Here is a 21,738-nt window from a genome sequence, read left to right as displayed (position 1 = left end):
TTGTCAACAGGCTTTGAAGTGACTGACTCAATCCATGGTTAAAAAAAAAAAAAGTTTCTGCTTTGTTCCCTTTTTTTTCCCATCACAACCTGTTTCACAGCTGCAGGCTGACGTGACCTACTGGTACAATTTTAAACCTAGTTTTGACCTTGAAGCTGTTTAGACCCTGAACACATGTTAAAAAATGAGGTCAAGAATTTAAGGAACTTCCTGTTGAAGCCTTTACACCAGGATCTGTTAATTTAGACATTTTGGTTTTATTATTTACATTTTTGCTTAAAGTCAGTAGCTTTCAGGTCGGTCCAACACTTGATGTACCTGCTTCATGTTTGGATAGTTTGGTTCATTTTATCTTTTTTCATGTACTGTATTTAAACTTGTATTTATTAATCTCACTTCAGAAGTCATTCATAAAAACTTTTTATGATGTTCTTTGTTTTTCTGTTTAATTTAAGAGGGTGGATTTCAATCTGCTGTGATAGAGAAACACCTGATAAATACCAACATTCAGTCCTCCAGCGGTTTTGTTTTTCATGAAATGTTTCAGTTCATTTTTGTTCTTTAAAGGAATCAGTGGCCTGTTTGTCTTCTTCAGTGATGTTGTCACATTTGTTTGCCGTTGAAGGGATTGTTTTTATTTTGTGAATGCTGATCCATGTAGTTACAGTAACTCTTGATCCATTTCACATTAATCTGTGATTACAGAGATTAGAAGCCAAATTTAAGGGAAATAAATCCTAGATTTGGGGAACAAATACCCATTTTTTTTGTTGATCTCCTATTTTTGTTTTTGTTTGTCTTGAGATGTTGCAACTGCGCTCCAAACTCTCTGATTGTTTTTCCCTTTGATTGGCTCTGGACAAGCTGAGGGCTCCTTTAACACACTTCATTGAACACAGACCAGTGGGGTAAAAAAAGAGACACATTTTTAAATTATTATTATTATTTAGCTTACTGTTTTTATTCCTTTTCCTCTTTAATTGTTCAAAACCATCAATGCTTTTTTTCTTCTTTGCTGACACTTTTTGCCTCCATTTTTCTTTGATGACTTTGGTTTCTTTTGTTAAATGTGTTTCTGACATACACATGCATTTATTGAGGGATTTTTTTGCTTTAAAACTTTAAAGCTGAAGGAACACATATGGATGTGCTAAGTAGTGAGTATTTATTTGGTTGTGGGTTTTTTTTTTCATTATTATTTATATTTGATTCTTCTCCACGACCACACAGCTCTGACAATCCCCAGTGTACCAACTGTGTTTACACTTTAATTTCTGTCTTTATATGATTATAATCATCATTGTTATAGCTTTCATGTTTAGGAATTGAGAAAATATGGAAGACTTTAATTGGCCACAGACTTTCACAATAGATTTTTTTTACTGTTCAAATGAACCTCCTCTCCCTTTGCGTCTGCGATGAGTCACCACAAACATCCACACTGAGTCTAGATGAGGGAGCTTTTTTTGTAGGTTTATTTGAAAATTTCTTCTTGTTCAGTTCTTGTTGTCATGAAAACTATGTTAAAAGGATGAAAACAAATATTAAAGTGGTTCTGAATTCAGGTGTCTTGTGCTCATTGAAGCTTCATGTTAGACCTTTTTGAAAATGTTTAGTTTTATTGTTATTCTGAAGGAAAATACCTGAAATACTTAAAATAACCTGAGATTGGGGCCCGATGAAAGATAGTAGTTCTGAAGAACAACTTTTTTTGAATCATCTCTGTTTTAAGCTAGCACAGCGGATCCAAAAAGGAGGACACTTGTGCAGAATTAGTAGAAATGCATTTAACAAATGAAAAAATTAGGAAAACTTTCCAAACCAGTATGTATACAATATATAAGGCACACAAGAAACCACAAGGAGACTCAGAGACTCAATACACAGAGAGTGGTCTTGCACAGGTTTAACAGGAGGCAGGTGAAAAACTAATGATGGTGCAACCAAACAAGACTTAAGATGCTCAAGACCAAAAAGCATTGTTAGGATTTTGTAATTGTTTCTCAAAGCAGTTTAACTTTTTTATATAATTGCCTGTTCATAATTTTTAAATTAAAATCAGCTTATTGGTCCCATAAGGGGTAATTTCCTGATTTGTGTATATTTTTATTTGCAGTCAAGTTGGATTTTCCAGGAAAAACAAATGTATTTACAGCACATGAACAGAAAATCCCTTCGATGACAGCACGCCAGCTAGCACGTTTAAGAGAGGTCTGTGTTTGTCTCTGCTGAAAATTATTTCAACTTATTTTGTAGAAATGGTGGAAACTGGAGCTGAACAGACAAAATGAAAAAGGACAGAAGAGCAGAAGAAAGCTAAACAGTAGAGTGATACAGCACAGGCTAAAACACGGGTTAGGGTTAGCTGTTTGTTATATTCATACTAACCCACATGCAGCAGTTTTACAATAGCAGCAATTGGAAAAGCTTTATTAAAAAGTTTTCATTACATTTATTAAAATATATGCACCAAATAACTTCTTTTTGTTCATTTAATTATGAATTTATTTTTATTTTTCTTCACCATTTCACACTCATCGGGCATAAAACGTCAAAAAGAGAACTGCAGTTCTTACTCTGACCACAGGGTGGAGCCTATGAGTAATTTTACACTGTGTCAGTGGCGCTGCTTCTGTAGACAGGTACATTACACACTCACGTCAGCCAGTGAAAAACCACTGTTTCTAAGTGTTTTCGTCTTTCTATGATTCTGGAAGACTATGAAGTTTAAAAGCGAAATTTTAGGGGGAAAAAATTCAGATCATAATATTTAAAAAGATTAGAGGATGACACCACAGAAAACAAACTGTTTCTTTAAAAGCATCAGACACCTGTGACACCAGGCGCTGTGAAATCAGGTGGAGTGTGGTGTGTCTTTGAGCATGTGTGTGTGTGCGTGTGTGTCTATTAAGGTCAGGGGGGCTGGTGGGCGAGACCTGAGCCCATTTATAGACAAAGTCTTCATAGAAAGCGAGAGCTAGTCAATAAGAGCGCTCATTTGCTGTTAAATAAGCTAACACACACAGACGCACACAGACAGACTAAAGAATATCGCACAAGTTACATTTACCGGAAGAAAGAAAGAAAGAAAGAAAGAAAGAAAGAAAGAAAGAAAGAAAGAAAGAAAAAGACGGAAAGAAAAAAGATCTACTGACTGACAGAGAAACTTTTGAAGTAAGTTTTTGTATTTTGTTGCTTTAGCTAACCTTTGCTGCTCTGTGTAATGTGGATGGATGCAAGAAGTGATAGTTACTCTTATCTTGAACACTTTAACTTACCTGTCTTAAGATCAGACCCTTTCTTTATCAATGACGTGCATTTCTCTTTTGCCTTTTAAAACTTGAACAATGTGCAACATGCAAACTTTAAGTTAATAATACAAAAAACATGAAACTAACTTTTAGTTTATGGTTTATGTTGTGTTGTGTTTATGTCAGTTTATGGTTGAAGTTGTCCTTTAAATTCAGAGCTTTCTCCTTTTTAGAGCTTTTTTAATCTTTTAGGAAGTTCCAAAAAGTAAAATACCTGCAGATGATTTGCAGAGTTAAGTTAAAAGAAATAGGGGAAAATAAACAACCATTAAGCAGAAGAACATGAAGCTTCAGTTTGGTAGCTCTACTCTATCATTGTCTCACTTATTACTTTGTCATGGGAAGATATTAAGAGGAACTGAAAGGCATTAAGTATTTTTTCAAAGATGATTTGATTTATAAAAGGGTTATTACTTACACAGCTTAAAATAGAGTTTGAAATGGTTAGACAACGTGAACAGGACTTCTGTTCACATCTCTGTCCTCAGAATCAGAAATACTTCATTAATGTCAGAGGGAAAATTTGGTATGCCACTGATCTTCACATAATACAGCAGCTAGAAAATAAGATGTAAAAGGTCATAACATAAAATAAGTGGAAGATATACAATAAAATAAGCAATAACTACCAAAGTAAGTGAATAGTACTAAACCAGATTTTTTTTTTTTAAGTATTTACATTAAGAGGTAAGACAAGGCAAGATGGACTATGTTCAACAGATATTGTACTTGGTGATAAATATTAAGCAGAATATAAAACAGACATTGCACTAACTGAACTGTGTTAAACAGAGCGTTGCACTTGGTGTCCTGAGATTAAACATATATTGCACATAGTGAACTGTACGTGAAAGCTATTGCATAATAAGAACTGTAGTAGATATTGCAGGTTAAGAACAGATATTGCAGTGTGCAGACAGGATGCCAGTTTTGATTTAAAGGAATAAATTCAGCTCTTCTTCGTCTCAGAGCTCGGTCAGTGAATCATGTTAAACATAAACAAGAAAAATATCACAACCTTGAACACTGGTGCTATTATTGCTACCTCCTATGGTTAAAGTGGCTTAGTACAGATCAGCAGCTTAGAGATGGTGTCTGGATTGCAGGACAGCATGTCGCTCCTCTTTCCAGTTGCTCCTCAAGCTGCTCTCTCATCTATCATTGTTTGTCCACTCTGGAGACCAGCCTGAGACACACGCTAACATTTTTACAACAGTGTCAACAGGCAGAGTAGCAATATGACAGACTACTTTATGTGGATTGTACGATAAAGAATATGTGATCAGGTTGTCCCTGGTGTCATCAATACAAAAACCGATTAGCTTTAGGAATTTGACGCAGCCAGATAAAAACAAAGGAGTGATTTTAGTAACTTGTTTTTGTTGTGACGTTTTTCCATCATTTTCTGGTGGATGGAATGACAAACCTCTCCATAATGTAGTTTTAAATTATTTCTGGATAATTTACACCTGATTAAAGTGTTATGGTTGTGTTTAAAGTTTCATCAGTGTGAGTGTGTGGAGTGTGTGGAGTGTGTGGATGTGAGTGTGTGTATCAGGTGTGTTTGAAAGTGAGCACATCTATTTCCACAGTCACCAGGACTCACAGTATGCAAACATGTGCCGCACACGGGTTGAGTCACACTTTCTGGATCTCTGGACACACACACACACACACACACACACACACACACACACACACACACACACACACACACACACACACACACACACACACACACACACACACACCAAATGCGTCTATCAAATATTGACATTCTCAGCTGGGAAGAACACCGGCTCTGTTGATTTGTTGATCAATCTGAATGTTTCTGTGTATTTAAGAGTGTGTGTGTGTGTGTGTGTGTGTGTGTGTGTGTGTGTGTGTGTGTGTGTGTGTGTGTGTGTGTGTGTGTGTGTGTGTGTGTGTGTGTGTTACATCACTACTTGACACCTGATAGCTACAGTAAGAAGGTCCTGAGGGGTCACTCCTCTCTCTTTAGTCTCAGTTTTTATGACGACTGTCAGGTTGATTTGACTGTGAGCTTTACCTTCATGAGGTTTATGTGGCGTTAAGGTGATCATCACATCTCACGAACAGTTTTAGGATTCCAGCTTATAACTCAACTGAAAACAAAACTTTCCTCAATCTTGAAAATTTTTCAGATTTTAGGCTGTGGGAAATCCCAAAACAGTTTGAGTCTCAATGATGTTTTAAACTACATGAAGTTTGCATTAAGAAAGGCCAAACTGAGACTTTAAAGACAGATCTTTCATTAATCATGGTTTTAAGGTTTGCTCACTCTGCCTTTGCATAGTGTTTTTGGCATCCTTGACATCCTTATCAGATGTTAAAAGAAGACAAAAAAAAAAAAAACACTGAACCTCAGACGTACTTTTCTGGATTTTTCTATTCAGGACTTCACGTCTTGTTCATTATTCTGTGTTTTCCCTCTCCTGTCACCAGTTGTTGTAGGACTCCAGCTGTCATGGCTCCCAGTTTGTGTCAGGCGTACAGGAGGAGGTGGTGGATGGCAGTGACGGCCATCATAGAGAACCTGCTGTTCTCTGCCGTTCTGCTGGGCTGGGGCTCTCTGCTCATCATGCTGAAAAACGAAGGCTTCTACTCACACCTCTGTGTTGGTGAGAACATCATCCACACTCGACTTGAAACTTGACAGTTGACTTTTAAAGGCTGGATATAATTTATTCCATTATCAAAAAATCCACAATCATAAATTCATCAACAGTCAGTTATAGGGATGGGAATCTAAAACCGGTTCCTGTTGAGAATTGATAAGAAATGTTTCAATCCATGGATATCGTTAGCCTTTGTGCTTAACGATTCCCTTATCAGTTCTTTACATTGTGCTGGAGCCGCCGGGCCTTACATTGACTAGCCTGCTGCAGCTATCTTAACTTAGAAGTTAGATAACGTCTCCCAAGAAAACTCTGGTTCAGGATTTTCAGCTTGAAGTTTTACTGAAGAACTGACTTTATAAAGAAATGTACATCACTCTCTCTCAGGAAATTCATATTCAGTAAATTAGAAATGGTATAAATCACCTTATTTACCAAAATAGCGCAAGCTTGATGCTAACATATATGTGAAACTGCATTGATATGCTAGCAGTTAGCATATATCAGTATAACTTCAGCTTCAGAATAGAATTTCAACTTTCATCACAGAAACATATCACATCAACTCTTTGTAAAAAATACTGAGAATGTCAAATGTCAAAAGCTAACAGGCAACTGAAAGGCTCATGGCTGACTTCATATCTACGGAAAGCTTCCAAACAACTTAAATTATTGCTGTCACCACTTTGAGACACTAGATGGCCTACTTGAATTAATAATATATTACAACAAAGTACATCAACATCACATTGTGTGAATTTTTTACCTGTTTCTGTAAAATTTTGCCCAGAAATATCCAGACTCAGGGACCAATTACATTTTATTCACTTACAGTATAAACTCAATCAAATGTTGTTGACACAGAAAACCTGTAAAGCCACTTTTTGTACCAAGAAAATTCACAACAGGGATTGATAAGGGAATCCATAAAGAATCAGATCAATAAGTAGAATTGATAAGAGCATGGGTATCGACAAAATCTTATCAATTCCCATCCCTAGTTTCCCTACTTTGGTTGCATGTTTTCATGGTCAAATCTGCTCAGAGGTCTATTTCTTACGAGCAGAAATGTGAAAAAAGATGAGATATAGTTTAACTATAAATTTCATTAAAACATAGGTAAGTTTCAAGCTTATGATGCAACGTTCTCATGACCCTTTTACTTCTAGAGACTAAAAGCACCATGAGCAGGGCTACGTGCCGGGTGAAGTTTTTTTTTTTTTCGAGGGGTAATAGGGCAACATGAGATCTTTAAGATATGTTTTTTGACCCTCAAGAAAGCTCTTGGGTCAAAAGAGGGGTATAATCTTTACTCTAGACTGGAATAACAAGTGAGGAAAAGCTAGTACAGAAGTGATGTGATCTTCTAACCTTTGGTTAGTACACATGCTGCAGTTTTTTTAGACTCTGGAGGATCTTTAGAGAGTAATTAGACCAGAAAAGTTGAGACTATCCACTTTTTTTACAAGCATTAAGTCTTCTGACCTTGACACTTTAGAAGAGGTTGATCTGACGGATGCACAGCAGCAAAATTAGGAGATAATTTGACCTCTGACCTTCACAAACTGACAGCCCATCAGATTTGTATGGTTGGATACTATTTAACATCTTACCCTCTTGTTTTGACAGAAAATGATACTTTCAGTACCAATGTTACGATCTCAGAGAGGGGTCACTGGCCGAGTTGTGTGGAGCAGGAAGAGGTGTTAAACTTGGGCTTCACCATGGGCTCATTCCTCCTGAGCGCAGCCACATTACCACTGGGGATCCTGATGGACAAATACGGACCACGCCCTCTCAGGCTCGTTGGCAGGTACGGTGACTGTTCTCATGTTAGTGTTTTATCTAATAAAAATTTAAAACCACATTTTACATGTGTTTGCACATTCTGTGTCTTTTCACATTTCAGTTCGTGCTTCGCAGCATCCTGTGCAATGATTGCTGCTGCTGCACACAACCCAGAAGGTAGGGCAACACAAAACATCCAGGGCAATTATCGCTTGTTTATTTATTTATTTATTTGTTTCATGAGAGGGACAGAAGGTTAAAAATCTCTAGTATGAAAATGCAAAAAGCAAACATGAAGAAATAAGCACCTATGTCTCTTCACAATAATAGTTACCACAGAAGCTAAAAAGAGAATAACACCAGTGACGAGATAAAGATAAAGGGAGATAAAATCAGAAGAATAAAAAAAATATATTTTGATTTGAATTAAAAAGAGTTCACATTTGCCCAAATCTCTCACTTTAACATTTACATAACAGAAAACAACACAAACAACTTAATTTCAAACTGAAGGCTACGCTAATATTTACCTTTCTTTGTAGTTTGCCCAGATTAAAGCCCACGCAATGTCTGTCATGTAAAAAAAAAAAAAAAAGCAGTGAAATCTTGAAAAGTAAAGTGAAATCTTTAAAATGTCCTTGTTTAAAGGGCTTTAGAAATAATTAAATCAGAAAAAAAGATCATCCCTGAGTAATGGTGATATTTGTCTCAAAGTCCATGTGAAGAGCTCTTAACTGTCAGTAAAAATGATAAACTCATTCCTCTTTCTTACCTGTAAAAGCAAACTTCATCTTCTTCACTCTTCTAATGTGACCCCCACAGGGGGCACCAAAATCATCAAAAAACAAAAGTCTCTGTCAGCTGATTTAGCCCTTTGCTCAATTTAGAAATGAATGGTCCCAACATGTCACAAGTGTTGTGCTATTTTATTTATTACCAACATTAGTTCAGTCCCAGTTTGGCTCATAGAAAGTCAGATTACATTCTGAAAACCCAAGAGTTTAATAAATTTTTATGTGTTAGGTTTCTGATAACGACAAACAAGAGAAAGTACATTGAGAAAAACTGCAACAGCTTTTGTTGAGAACTGGGTGAAGTTAGTTGTTGTTAATATGTGGACGACCAGCTATAACCAGCTTATTTTAATCAGATTATGATGTGCTCTATTATTATGATGATGATGATGATGATGATGATTGTTATTATTATTATTATTATTATTATTATTATTATTATTATTATTATTATTATTATTATTATTATCAATAATAATAATAATAATAATAATAATAATGATAATAATAAAATTAATTCATTGTTAAGCTGCATCTGTCTCTAGATCATGTGTCTCCTCTGTCTGTTGTTTTTTCTAATGTCATACTTTTTTTAGTGTTCAATATGAGAAATGGTTTTGAAAGAAAGTTTTTACACTTTTTTCAGATTTTAGATGCAAAAGATTTCTCAGATGCAACAGTAAAAAAAACACTGTCATCTGCAAATAGTGAAATAAAATTTCTTTTTACATGCACCAACTGCTCTTATATAATCTAATTACAACTTTTCCATGTACTTGATGATCGACAAAGGTTTAGAAACTCTGAACAGGGAAAGCTGAATGTCTCTTTAAAAGTTTTTTGATAACTTATTCATGTTCTTCATCTGCAAGTGCTTCATCCTCTTCATCCATTCATGTGTCCCATCAGCGCTGTCTGTCCTCATCTTCCTGGCTGTCTCTTTTAATGGCTTTGGAGGAATCTGCCTGACCTTCACCTCACTCACAGTACGCTTCCCACTCAAACACACACACACACACACACACACACACACACACACACACACACACACACACACACACACATACACACACACACACACACACACACACACACACACACGTGTTACTGATTGGTTTGCTCGATTATTAGGATGATAAGTTAAGTTTAAGTACGTTTGATTATAGGGCTTTTAAAACTAGGTGATGACATTTTTAGTTATACAGTAAAAGAAAAAGACAAACACAGCACAGCAAGGGTTCTCATAAACTTTCTTGCCTTTCAAGCTTAAGATAGCTAATGTTTAATTTCTATTCACAGATCAGCCCAGTAAAAATGTAGCATCTGTATGAGGAGGTTTGGAGATAAGAGACAAGGCGCTCTGCCTCCTTTTCGTCGTATTTTGCTGTTTGAGTACTATTAATCAAACATGTATCAGAAGCCTTTGGTGTCTGCAGGAAAACAGTCTGTATAGCGAGCAAAAGCAAAATGTTTGGATAACATTTTGGCCATTATCAGTTTATTTGTTCTAAATTCAATATTTCAACTTCTTGTTGACTTACGTGGCCAAACTGGGGCCATGGCTATTGTAGAGGGGGGGACATTTGGGGCTTACCCCAAACCTAAGACAGTGGCTGTTTTCCAAACTGCCTCCTACACAAGAAGTGTCTACTATTTTCCTGAAATTCAGTCTAGGCAGTGTGTGAAAACTTGCAAAATCTGCAGTATGCCAAAAATCCCCGATGTCCTACTGATCCAGGAAAATTTCTCAGTATGCAACAGACCAGTCTACCTGGCCTAACCCTAACCCTAACCCTGGCTACTATTTCCCACAATGCACGGGGGCTACCGCTGTTTGTCAATGTGGGTGGCAGGTTTTGGTGAATTACCGCCATCTACTGGAATGAGTCAGCATTACCAATGCAATACACCAACACTAACATTAGACTGTGAAGAACTGGAGTGATGTGAAAAATACAATGGTTTTCTTTTCACTTCTAGTTGTCAAAGATATGTTTACTTCTACAAATTCACTAAAGCCATGCGTGGACTATGAAACTATGAAAAGTCAATCCCTACCAGATTTATTTGAAACAAGCCATATAACTTTGGTGTAAGATTAAATATCAAATATGATAATTCTGTTGTGATATGATTAACAAAATAAAATGTCACAATCTACCCATAAAATCTATCACCTGTTGCTCCATTTTCCAAAACTGAAAACCAGAGTAGTATACTACAAAACAGATCCAACAACAGTACTGCAAACTACATACAAATGCAGTAGGCAGTATGCATTACCTACTAAGTATTACATTCACATGTATGTAGAAGGCGGTTTGGTAAACAGTCAGTGTCTTTGGGATAGAAGTGCAGCCTCTGACAGGGCAAACAGCCAATCATGGTTTAGGGTTTTTTGGATCACCAATCAGGTTTCACTGATCTGCCTGATGGAGACCCATTAATTATGAGATAATCATTGTTTTCTAATCGTTGCAGAAATTAACATGAAGCAGTTGAAGAACTGTTAATGTGAGGGTAGTTGGGATCAGAGAGAGAAATGTCTGTGAAGTTTTTCTTTTTGTTTTTTGATGCAGTTTGGATTTTGAACAGCTGTATCTCAGTCAGGTCTAAATGAGGCAAACCTTCACAGAGGTTAAGCATGTTGTCAGTTCAGAGGATTTAAAGCATCTAAAAGTCATACATCTCAGCCAGCACAGGAGAGATGAGACACAGGACAAAGGTCTGAACTAAAACCTGGGACATCACAGAAACATGGTGCAATACTGCTGTGTCACCAGGATGCCCAAGAGTAACCCCTTATCCATTTCTGTCTGTTGAATTTGTGACATCACAGAGGAGGCACGGCTTTATATTTAGGTGACTGGAGGATTTGACCAACAGTAGAAGAACATCTGTGGATTTATTGTTTTGCATCTGATCCAAAACTGCTCTTCAGTAACCCTGCGCCCAGTTCTCTTTTGTTGTGTGCTTGTGGTTAAATGCGTGTATGTGTAGTTGGCTGAGGGGTTGGGGTGTGTATTTTGGAGAACACATGCTGTTCCACTGGTTCTAAATTCTGATCCAGCCTCTCGGCCAATCACAAAGCTGGGTGGTACACACACCCTCACAGCCCTCTCCCCCACCCCTCTCTTTAAACTCTCTCTCCCACTTCCTGACCGAGACCTTGTCCTAAACTTGACATGGTCATTTTGGCCTCTCTGCTGTCATTCCTGCTCTGCTGCGTGTCTGTGTTTGTGTCTGTGTGTTATCTTGTTGACAAGCTCTTACATAAAAAGCTGATGTAGATTCCCAGCTTACCTCACAAGCTCTGTCAACATTGATAAGATGGTTTGCATAAAATTAATAATAAATAACTGACTCACTAGAGCCAACAGTACTGTTTCAAATCTTCCAACAAAAGCTTGATTCTATTCACAGGAATCAAAGAAAGATTTGGCTAATAACTGGTCACAAAGGTAGACTAAATAAGACACTGTTGTGATGTCACTTATTAGACTGCATGGCAAAGTATTTGTCGGATAATTGTCAGTGTGGACATGAAGAGCAAGACTAACCTCAGGAAGTAAACTAGCAGAGGTGACACCAAGCAGACAGCTGGCAGCTCCTACCTGTCACTCAAACAGGCCACGCCCCCGAGCAATGGTAACAGGATGGTGCATGATGAGTGTGTTCATACTGCACATGTCAAGTGAAGGAGGTTTTGTCAAGTCTACATAAGCCACCTGCTCTGTGTATAAAACCTGATATACATTATACATGTCTGCCAACTTAAGATGTAAAGAAGTTGGCACTAAATAGTGAATTAAAGATGACTTTGTTGATTTAAAAATGATTTATTTTTACTGTTTAAAAAGAAGTACTTCAGACTCCATGCTCCCATTGACATGACCTGGTCTTTGTTATAAATCACGCCATGATTGACTCCAAATAATTATTTAATTCAGTCTGGTCCGTTCATAGACTGTATAATGAATGGATTAATTTCCCTGATGTCACCTGGCTGTTTCTGAAACGGAGTGTTGTACCATATCCTCGGAGGAAGCCATATTGGAAATGGGGCGGGCTTTGATTCTCCTCTCTGACAGCTATAGGGCACCTGCCTGTCAGTCAGCTGAGCTGTGTCTCTGATGTGACAAACTTTGTGGTCTTATTATCTTCTGCTGTGTAAGAAAAAAATCACCCAGCAAAATGTGTGCTATTTGAGAAATTAGCCATTCAGATTGGAGACATTTGTTGTACCATAAAAATCATCTTTTTTTTTTTTTTTTGGCTCTGGTCTTCCCATTACTTCAAGAGTTAGCCTCAAGTGGCCATTTAATGAACTGCAGTTTAAAGCACTTCTGCATTGCGTGAGATTTTAAGATCTAAGGTTGTTGCTTGTGTCCCTTACATTTGATGCCTCCTCCATATATCTTACAAATTTCCACACATTAGAGCCCAACACTGTCACTTTGTGCCAAACTCGTTTGATGCAAAGCTGGACAGAGCTACTTTTGAGACAACCTCAAGTGGCTTCTTAAAGCGCTGCATTTTTCTCTCTTTTCTCCCAACATGGTCCTGATGGGTCTTCTAGATGTTATATTATCCAACTAACCAGCTGGCTGGAGTATCCATAAAAGCCACCCCCAACCTTTACTCTGTGTATGATTTAACCTTCTAAAGGGAGCTGCAGTGGAGAGGGTTGCAGTCCTTCCCAATGTTATGTCATGAAGCTATTTTTGAAGTTGTTTGGCATTGAAAACGAAGGAATAAAGAGTAAGTGATATTCTGCTTCTGTATGAGCAGCTAGTGTAACCTTAGCGTTAATCCTGCAGGGGGATCACAAACATGAGCTGTGACTGGCTGCTCTCCAGACATGTTGGAAGTTAGAGGGAGAGTCTGCAGACCCACACATTTACTCACACATTAATACACGTGCTGTAAAACTCACCATCTGCGTCTTTAGAGGTCGTTCTCAGGAACACTAAAAATGCCTGGTGATAGGATGAGTGATAGCCGTACGTGTTTGTGTGTGTGTTGGCCAGAACGAGTGAGAACTGGCAGTAAAAGAACATACTTCAGGAGCTGAGGGTGTAAATACAGCCTGCACATGTCGCTGCTGTGCCATGCTCCCACGTTGTGTGCATGTGTGAGCGTCTCAAATTAAAGGCTGGTGTTAATAAGAAATGAAGCAGTGCCCCCTGCTGTTTATATTCTACAGTGCATCTGAATCTTTTACACAGATATTTGTATCTTCAATTCAGTCACTTTTCCACTAAACCAGGTGTGTGCTCTTTTGACACAGCACATATTAAGGTTGAAGAACAGCTTGTATTGAGCTGGGATCTAGCTTACATTTTTCCTGTCTGTGTTTAGAGGAAGTGTCAGCTTTATAAAATCTATGTTACTCTGATGAGTTACTGATCTGTGAAGGACAAACCTGTAAACGTACTTGTAAATGACATTTCAACTTTCACTTCTGCATCTGAAAAATGTTAAGCAACATTAAGATAAATATTATTGTGTTTTTAACACAAGCTCATTTTGCTTTGTGGCTGATTTTAATGTATTTTTTTAATCTATTTTCTAATATTCACAGTTAATTGACTTTCTGTCTCTCTCTTTTTTGATTTTCTAGCTGCCAAACATGTTTGGGAACATTCGATCGACCATCCTCTCCCTGATGATCGGCTCCTACGCTTCCTCAGCTGTCACCTTCCCTGGTGTCAAGGTGCTTATATACACAATCAATACAAGGGTGAAAGATGTGGGCAGTTGATGAAACCGATAAATGTCAATTGGTGTAACCAAAATTTCCCATAAAAGAGAATATTGGGCAAAAAGAAAATAAAAAATATGATTTTAGATGTCTACTACACAGTAAAAAAAAAAGAATTTGAAACAATTTTAAACCAAGTGAACCAAAAACAGAGAGAAAACATAAATGTCCATGTCATAATGACTTGCTCAGAAAAACAAAACCACATTATCAGCTTTAGAAATGAATTACTTTGAATGTATACTTCGAGATGATATTTTATAGTAAATAACTTATTTCGTCAGTGCACTTACAGAACTTCTAGGGCGGTTAATTTTTTGATACTTGTCATGCTTTTATGGTTGCACCAATTTATAATTCAATGGGACTGATTCATTAAATGGTTAAGATAGTAGAAATATCGTACAAAATATGACATCAACAGAAATGCAAACTAAATATTTCGAAAAAAAAAACATCTTACATGATGTTTTAATACATTAAAAGCATATTTTGGATTGAATTTGACTAACAAAATATCAAATCTGCTCTGTGTTTTTTTCACAGGCTGCTTATAACATTCATCTTTGTCAAATAACAAAAAAGGAAAGAAAATGACAGTTGAATCAACAGTTAATAAACTACAGTAGGAGTTTAAAAGGAAACATAAAAACTTTGGGAAAGAAAAAAAGGGAAATGGGGAGGATTTCATCCTGGTATTGTTGCGCAGTGATCTCTTGAGTTAATATCATTCAGATATTCCTGCACCACTGTCACCAGTCTGGTCTAGATTCAATCTGTTTACCATATTGGAGTGGTTTGCAGAGGTACTTCTTTGGTGCTGCTTCAACAATGACTAACCCCCTAAACTGACATAAAACTTATGATCATCAGAATAAAACACAAACTGTTATGCAACATATGTGAAATTAATTAAATGTGTAGTGTGGAGCACTTGCATCCGTCAGCTCCCTCTCCATTCAGACAATATCAGATATATTTTACATAATTTTGGATAGATTTAAGCCACATTACTCGGAAGGGAAAGGCACAAGCTCTTTGTTTGCAATGCATCCTGGTTTCTGTAAGTATGTGGACATGGCTTCAGGAGCAAAAAGAGCTGAGGGTTTTAGAATAGAATAGAATAGAATAGAATAGAATAGAATAGAATAGAATAGAATAGAATAAAATAGAATAGAAAATACTTTATTTATCCTAGAGGGGAAATTCAGGAAGACTCACAGCAGCAATCAAGAAAACAAAAGTGAGAAAGTGTATAGAAAGTGCGAAAAGGTCCATAAGAAAATAGATGATGACAGCTTGTCCATCATTGTCCAGTTCAGCCAGCCTCCACCTCCACAGGGTCCAGGACTGAGCTTCTTCAGCAGTCTGTTCAGTCTCTGTCTCCTGGATCCTGTCTGCTCACAGCAGGTGAAGCTCTTCCAATGTGGCGTTGGTGTCTGATGTTAGCGCTGTTAGCCACGTCTGTGAATAGCATGATGCTACTCTGCCTTCTGGTATTCCCTCTGTTGCTGGGTTAGCACAGCTAGCGTGTCGTTCTTATTGGAGACAGATCTTACGTTCCCAATAATGATGGATGAAAGGACAGATCCATGTCGCCACTTCTTAGCTCACACCTGAGAACCAGCACGTCATCCTAACCTCCTTCTCCTCACCTTGTGGGAACCTTAACAGTCCTCAATGAAGAACTTAATGCTTTAACTTACATATTTAGTGTCAACACTGACAGTACAGCCAAATAAAACGAACACATGTTCTCTAAAAGACAAAAGAGTAAATGTTACAGAACAGATTTCAGACATGCTGACTTTTTTATTTGTTGACGTTTCTATATCAACTCTCCTCTTTCTCCTCTACAGGTGATTTATGACCTTGGCGTGTCTTTCCGGGTCATCATGTGGGTGTGGTCCGGTCTGGCCTGCATGGTCTGCCTTAACTGCTTCCTCAACTGGCCGTCTGAATCCTTTCCTGCTCCTGAGGACATCAGATACACGTCAGTACCATCATTTCTGCAGTCACACACACACACACACACACACACCTACACACACACACACACACACACACCCTTTCTCCCTACCTGTTTTATGGTAAACAGAAGTTAACCAAGGAAAGTTCAATGACTTAGATGACAAAACTAGACAGTGAGGACAAAACCAATACTCAAATAAACACATTTGATAATCTTGAATTGGCAAACTCAAGAGTAAGGGGTCAGTTTGGAGAAATCATAACACTTTTTTTCACATCCCCCAGCACAACTTGAGTTCAAATGCCTTGAAAGTCGTGAAATTTGATACCACGTCATTTCTGCAAGACAGCCAGATAAATGCTGAAGTCATTATGGATGTTGGTTTTTACCTTTAAATCTTATTTCCCTTGTCTGAGCAGTAAAAAGGTGAAGCTGACTGGGGTTGTGACAACAGACAAGTTGACTGGAGAAAGCTACGTCACTCATACGAGCATCATGGAGGACACGATGGGAGCTAAACAGCCAGAACCTGAGAAAACAGACTCACAGAAAATATCTCAGGGTGAGAAACACTGTCTCTAAGATGCACACCTCACACCAGCAAAGTCAATAGGATTACGTGTTGAATCTTCAAGGGGGAGATTAAGATTGAGCCAAAGTCTTTCTTGGCATCAGTTTATATTGTAAACAGCAAAATGCCTCCTGCTGGCCATTTGGTGGTCTCACCCACAGTTAGACCCAGTGGTGTCGCCCCCTGCAGGCTATGTTTGGTAGTTCTTTTGAGCTGTTCATAAAAATAACTGCACACACCAATAAATATAATCTGGTTATACATAAAAAGTTCCTCTGCCCTTCATGAAACCACCTTTTGCTTTGTTTTTTTTCTGTCGTGTGAAACTCCCCAAGGCTTCAACTGAAAGTGTCAGTCATCATTTATGTCAAACTTTTATTACTCTCATCAAGTTGTCTCACGCTGTGCACTCGCAGGGTTTAAAACTGGTTTCACTTTTTGCTGAAACTTAGTCTATAAAAATTATGACACATCACAAAAATCATTTGTCCTTCATTCATCCCTGAAGTTTGCACTGCTCAGACTGTAAAAGAGCATGAAAAATTAAAGACAAACTGAGAAACTTGCAGGAAAATAAACTCCCTGTAGACTGTAACTCTTCAGTTCGACTGTCTGGAAACCGAATACCTGAGCTGAAAGCTGATTTGACACATTTGTCTCCCCACCTTCAGGCAACCTGACTCTCTGTGACTCCATCTGCTCTCCCATCTTCCTGTGGAGTCTCATCACCATGGCCATGACCCAGCTGAGGCTGATCTTCTTCATGGGTGCCATGAACAAGATGCTGGAGTTTCTGGTCACACATGGAGTCCCTCACCGTAAGACTGGAATAATGCTTTATTTCCAATGCTACTTATCTACAGTATGTGGTGATACACTTTGACTGTTCAGGTTCAGTCAGACTGACTTTTTGTTTACATGTTTTAAGAGCATACAGTCTTAGTCTCATGATAACATACTGAATAACCTGTCACATTTTATTTCACCTATAGATGGCATGGTTGGACAAATGTAAATCACCTTTTGAAAAATGTGTTTTGATTTCTGGTTTCTGGTCCTTCACAGCCTCAGAGAAGCTGCAGGAGGAGGTTGATAGCCAAGGTAAAATCAACAAATCATCTTCACTCATTGACATTCATCCTGGGATTTTAACTCAGGCTGTTATGGCGTTTCATACAAAAGAAACAATGCTGTTTTAAAAAACAAACAAACAAACAAACAAATATGTATATAGAAAGTCTTACTTTAAATTGTATTAGACTGAATGGAAATCCAGTTTGCAACGGAATTTCCAATAAACCTTGTGCCACTTATACCACAACACAGGTAATATGTGAAAAATACGAATATACATTTTAAAGTATAATTCTTGAACTTCCAAGGATAACATCACCATTTTTGTGCAGTTAGTGCCTCAGAGGTTTAGATTGTTTCATGTCATTAAGTCTTGAAGTGTGTGAACATTTATTTTGTACTTCTGTTTCTTGAGCCACTGCATTTTTTTTCCACCTGTAGTCAGCTTCTATTCATCCATCTTTGGTACGATGCAACTCCTTTGTCTGCTGACATGTCCTCTGATTGGCTACATCATGGACTGGAGGCTAAAAGAGTGTGAGGAAGAAGGTGCAAACACAAAAACAGAAAAGAGGTATGAAGGGTTTCTCTCCACATTAAGGCATTATGTAGTGGCAGTCATTAATTGTTGAACAGCACATTGAGTTAATCCACAAGTTCTGATCTCCTGCTGGACTAGCCTGGACCAGTAGCTCTTAAATAACAGCACCTTTACTTTAACCTGCATCTTTTCATGTTTCCACTTCTTTAGCGTTTAACATCTTTTGATATTTTCCTTGTCAGTCATTCAGATGTTCCAAAGAGAGACAGAAAGATCCAGAAACTGACCAATGCCATGAGAGCCTTTATCTTCACCAACCTCCTGTTGGTCACCTTTGGAATCATTTCCCTGATTGACAACCTGCCCCTTCAGGTTTGGAAAATGTTGTGCTAAATCACAGAAATCAGAGACTTCATCATTTGCTCATCTGATTACTAACTCTTCTCTGTTAGGTGTTGTCGTTTGTTCTGCATACCATAGTGAGAGGATTCATCCACTCCTGCTGTGGAGGTCTCTATGCTGCTGTGTGAGTAACAACTCTGTTATCTTTAGAGCTGAACAAGAATCGGTTCATATTTAGCTGTTGATCTGAAATCTGTTATGTTGCTTGAATGACAAAATTTGAATGCTGGACCAAACCTCTTCAAAAGTCAAAGTCAGGTGTTCTTGTATATGTGAGTCTACAAGTCAATATTTGTTTTCCAGATATATGAGAATAGCATCATGGTTGAGTTATCATCACAGCTATGGGCTTGTTATCTCATTCTTCTGTGGAAAGTCCTCAGTCTTGGCATACCTTTGGACAAACCAGAAAACACTTTGTTATCATCTGTTACGACTGAATTATATATGTGAGCTTTGACTGGGTAAGGAGTGTAGACTGGGAGGAGAGTGTTGAGGCCTGGGTGTGCATAGCTTAACAGTGAACATTAGCTACACTCTTTCCATATGGACCCCAATGGAGTCCATTAAGCACTATTTATTAATCCATCTGGGCTGACCACTTAAGGGACATATACAACTCCAAGTCACAGAATGCAGGTAGCATTAGTAGGGATAGGTACTGAGTTAGGTTCTTTTATAGGTACCCACCAAATTACGTCTGTAGTACCAGGTACCGATTCACGTAAAATCAAACTGTACCATGTTTAGGTACCTGAACGCATCCTTATGACTGTGAGGGAGTGGAGGAGAAGGCGATTTTCCTTGCAGCATAGCAAGTTTATATATTGAGGAATAAATAAGTTAAATAGAAAAACTTTGAGATTTTATGATTAACCATTTAAATGTTTATTAGCAAATAAACACACAAAAGTACCAAAAACTGGTACCGTTGAGGACCGATACTGATAACTAGGTACCGGGCATCAGAACCGTGTCATTTCAAATGTGAAAGGTAACAATCCCTAAACATTAGCATACAAGCGCCTTTAACTTGGCCAGCTGGGTGGATTTGTATTGGATAGTCTTTATCATGGCAGCTGTTCTCAAAACCAAACCCCACTAAAACTTCCACTTAACTTCAACCACTATTTTCAACATAAGCATTCCACTGTATTGGTCTGGACTTAAAACAGAAATATCAATGCCGCTGCCAAGTCACTACAAAAGAAGCTGGCTCAGTTTTTTACATTTTCTAACATCTTATTCATATTCGACTTTAGGCCATATTTCACAAAATGAATGACTTTTGAAAAGTAAACGTTCAAACTCTGTGCAGCTAACATGAAGGACAAAAAAAGGAAGTAGATACCAAAACTGTTGTTTAGATTGGTTGAAGACATGTTGACTTGTGCTGTAAAAAAAGGTAACTTTATTTTGGTGACTAATGGGATCTCCTTTTTTGGGGGAGTCTGCCTCAAGTGGACACTATTGGAACCACAGTTTTTTGACACATCTACCTTTGCTTCATTTGTCATCACCAGGCATTTCCAATTTGACAGAAACATTGTCTTTTTAAGTAAACTTACTCTCTATAAGTTTTTGGTTGTTAAAGAAAGATTGTGGGTAAGGAATGGCTCCATTTGTACACTTTTTTATTACAAAGTCACAGTATAAACCTGTGGTGGAGCATTTTGATTTCATATCACCACCGTAAGCCTAGTACTTTTTTCAACTGTTTATTAAAACAGTCTGTCCTTTGACCTCTGATTTGATCTTTCCAGGTATCCTGCCAACCACTTTGGGACACTGACAGGTATGCAGTCAATGATCAGTGCTGCCTTTGCACTGCTGCAGCAGCCCCTCTTCATCCTGATGGTTGGACATCTGAATGGAGATCCTTACTGGGTATGAACTAAGGAACACACACACACACACACACACACACACACACACACACACACACACACACACACACACACACACACACACACACACACACACACACAATACAGTTAATTAAAGGACAGGAGTTTATAAACGAACAGTAGAGGTTTTATTATAGGCTTTTTTACAAGTACTGACATGTTTCTTTCTACAACAGATCAACATGGGGCTTCTTGTCTTCTCCCTGGCCGGCTTCCTGTTGCCAGGATATCTGTTCTACCACCGTAGAAACCTGATCTTAGCAAAGGAAGAAAATGATTGGTTTGCAGAAGGCCAACCTGAGAAGGAGATGGTCCCTCTAATGAATTCAGCAAATGGATTCACAAATAGCAAAACCAATGGGTACATAGCAAATGGTGAAGCCAATGGGCATGCAGCTAACGGATATACAGCTAACGGACATGCAGCTAATGGTGAAGCCAATGGGCATGCAGCTAACGGATATACAGCTAATGGACATGCAGCTAATGGTGAAGCCAACGGTTACGTAGCTAATGGTGAAGCTAACGGACATGCAGCAACGGGTTACACACCATACGAACACACTGATTGAGACTGTCTATAGCGGTTATGGTTCAGGTGTTTACCAATACTCTGACCTTAATGCAGCCCCACTCTGGATGCAAAACTACAACAATCAGCTTTAACAAACCAGGAAAATAATTTTTTAACAGATATTAACAAAAAAGTGCTGCAGGAAGGGCTCCTTAGACCCCAAAATAAACTATTTCTCTAGTTTGTGGGGTTGGGAATGTCTTGAATAGTCTTCACATTAGTGAAGGCAGCTGTGATGCAAATTTATGCACAGTGCACAGCGATGCAGCGTCACTGATTTTTTTTTTTTACCTCCAGACACCACAACAGGATCAATCAAAACCTAGTGCTTATTTGTATTATTCCAACCAGTACTCTAGTACACTCAGTCCTCTGAGGACTTAAGACTCAACTTGGAGTCA

At 38.1% G+C, this 21,738-nt stretch overlaps 1 protein-coding gene across 1 annotated transcript; it reads left to right on the top strand.

Moving 5' to 3' along the window:
• The first annotated feature begins 5,799 nt into the window (after positions 1–5,799).
• LOC141785739 (large neutral amino acids transporter small subunit 3-like) lies at positions 5,800–21,335 on the top strand. The gene is made up of 14 exons (XM_074664198.1): positions 5,800–5,953; positions 7,580–7,763; positions 7,860–7,915; positions 9,442–9,518; positions 14,156–14,248; positions 16,156–16,289; positions 16,688–16,830; positions 17,511–17,657; positions 17,905–17,940; positions 18,355–18,487; positions 18,697–18,826; positions 18,907–18,980; positions 20,620–20,743; positions 20,940–21,335. Exons 1-14 carry the CDS (start codon positions 5,800–5,802, stop codon positions 21,333–21,335), a joined length of 1,881 nt encoding a protein of 626 aa, XP_074520299.1.
• Positions 21,336–21,738: the final 403 nt, after the last annotated feature.

Source organism: Halichoeres trimaculatus, unplaced genomic scaffold (genome assembly GCF_033239565.1).
Source record: "Halichoeres trimaculatus isolate MK-OKI-2021-1 unplaced genomic scaffold, fHalTri1.1 fHalTri1_scaffold_2, whole genome shotgun sequence".
In the NCBI taxonomy this organism is placed as follows: domain Eukaryota; kingdom Metazoa; phylum Chordata; class Actinopteri; order Labriformes; family Labridae; genus Halichoeres; species Halichoeres trimaculatus.
The sequence above is the reverse complement of the archived record's forward strand: the minus strand, read 5'-3'. Positions and strand labels throughout refer to the sequence as shown.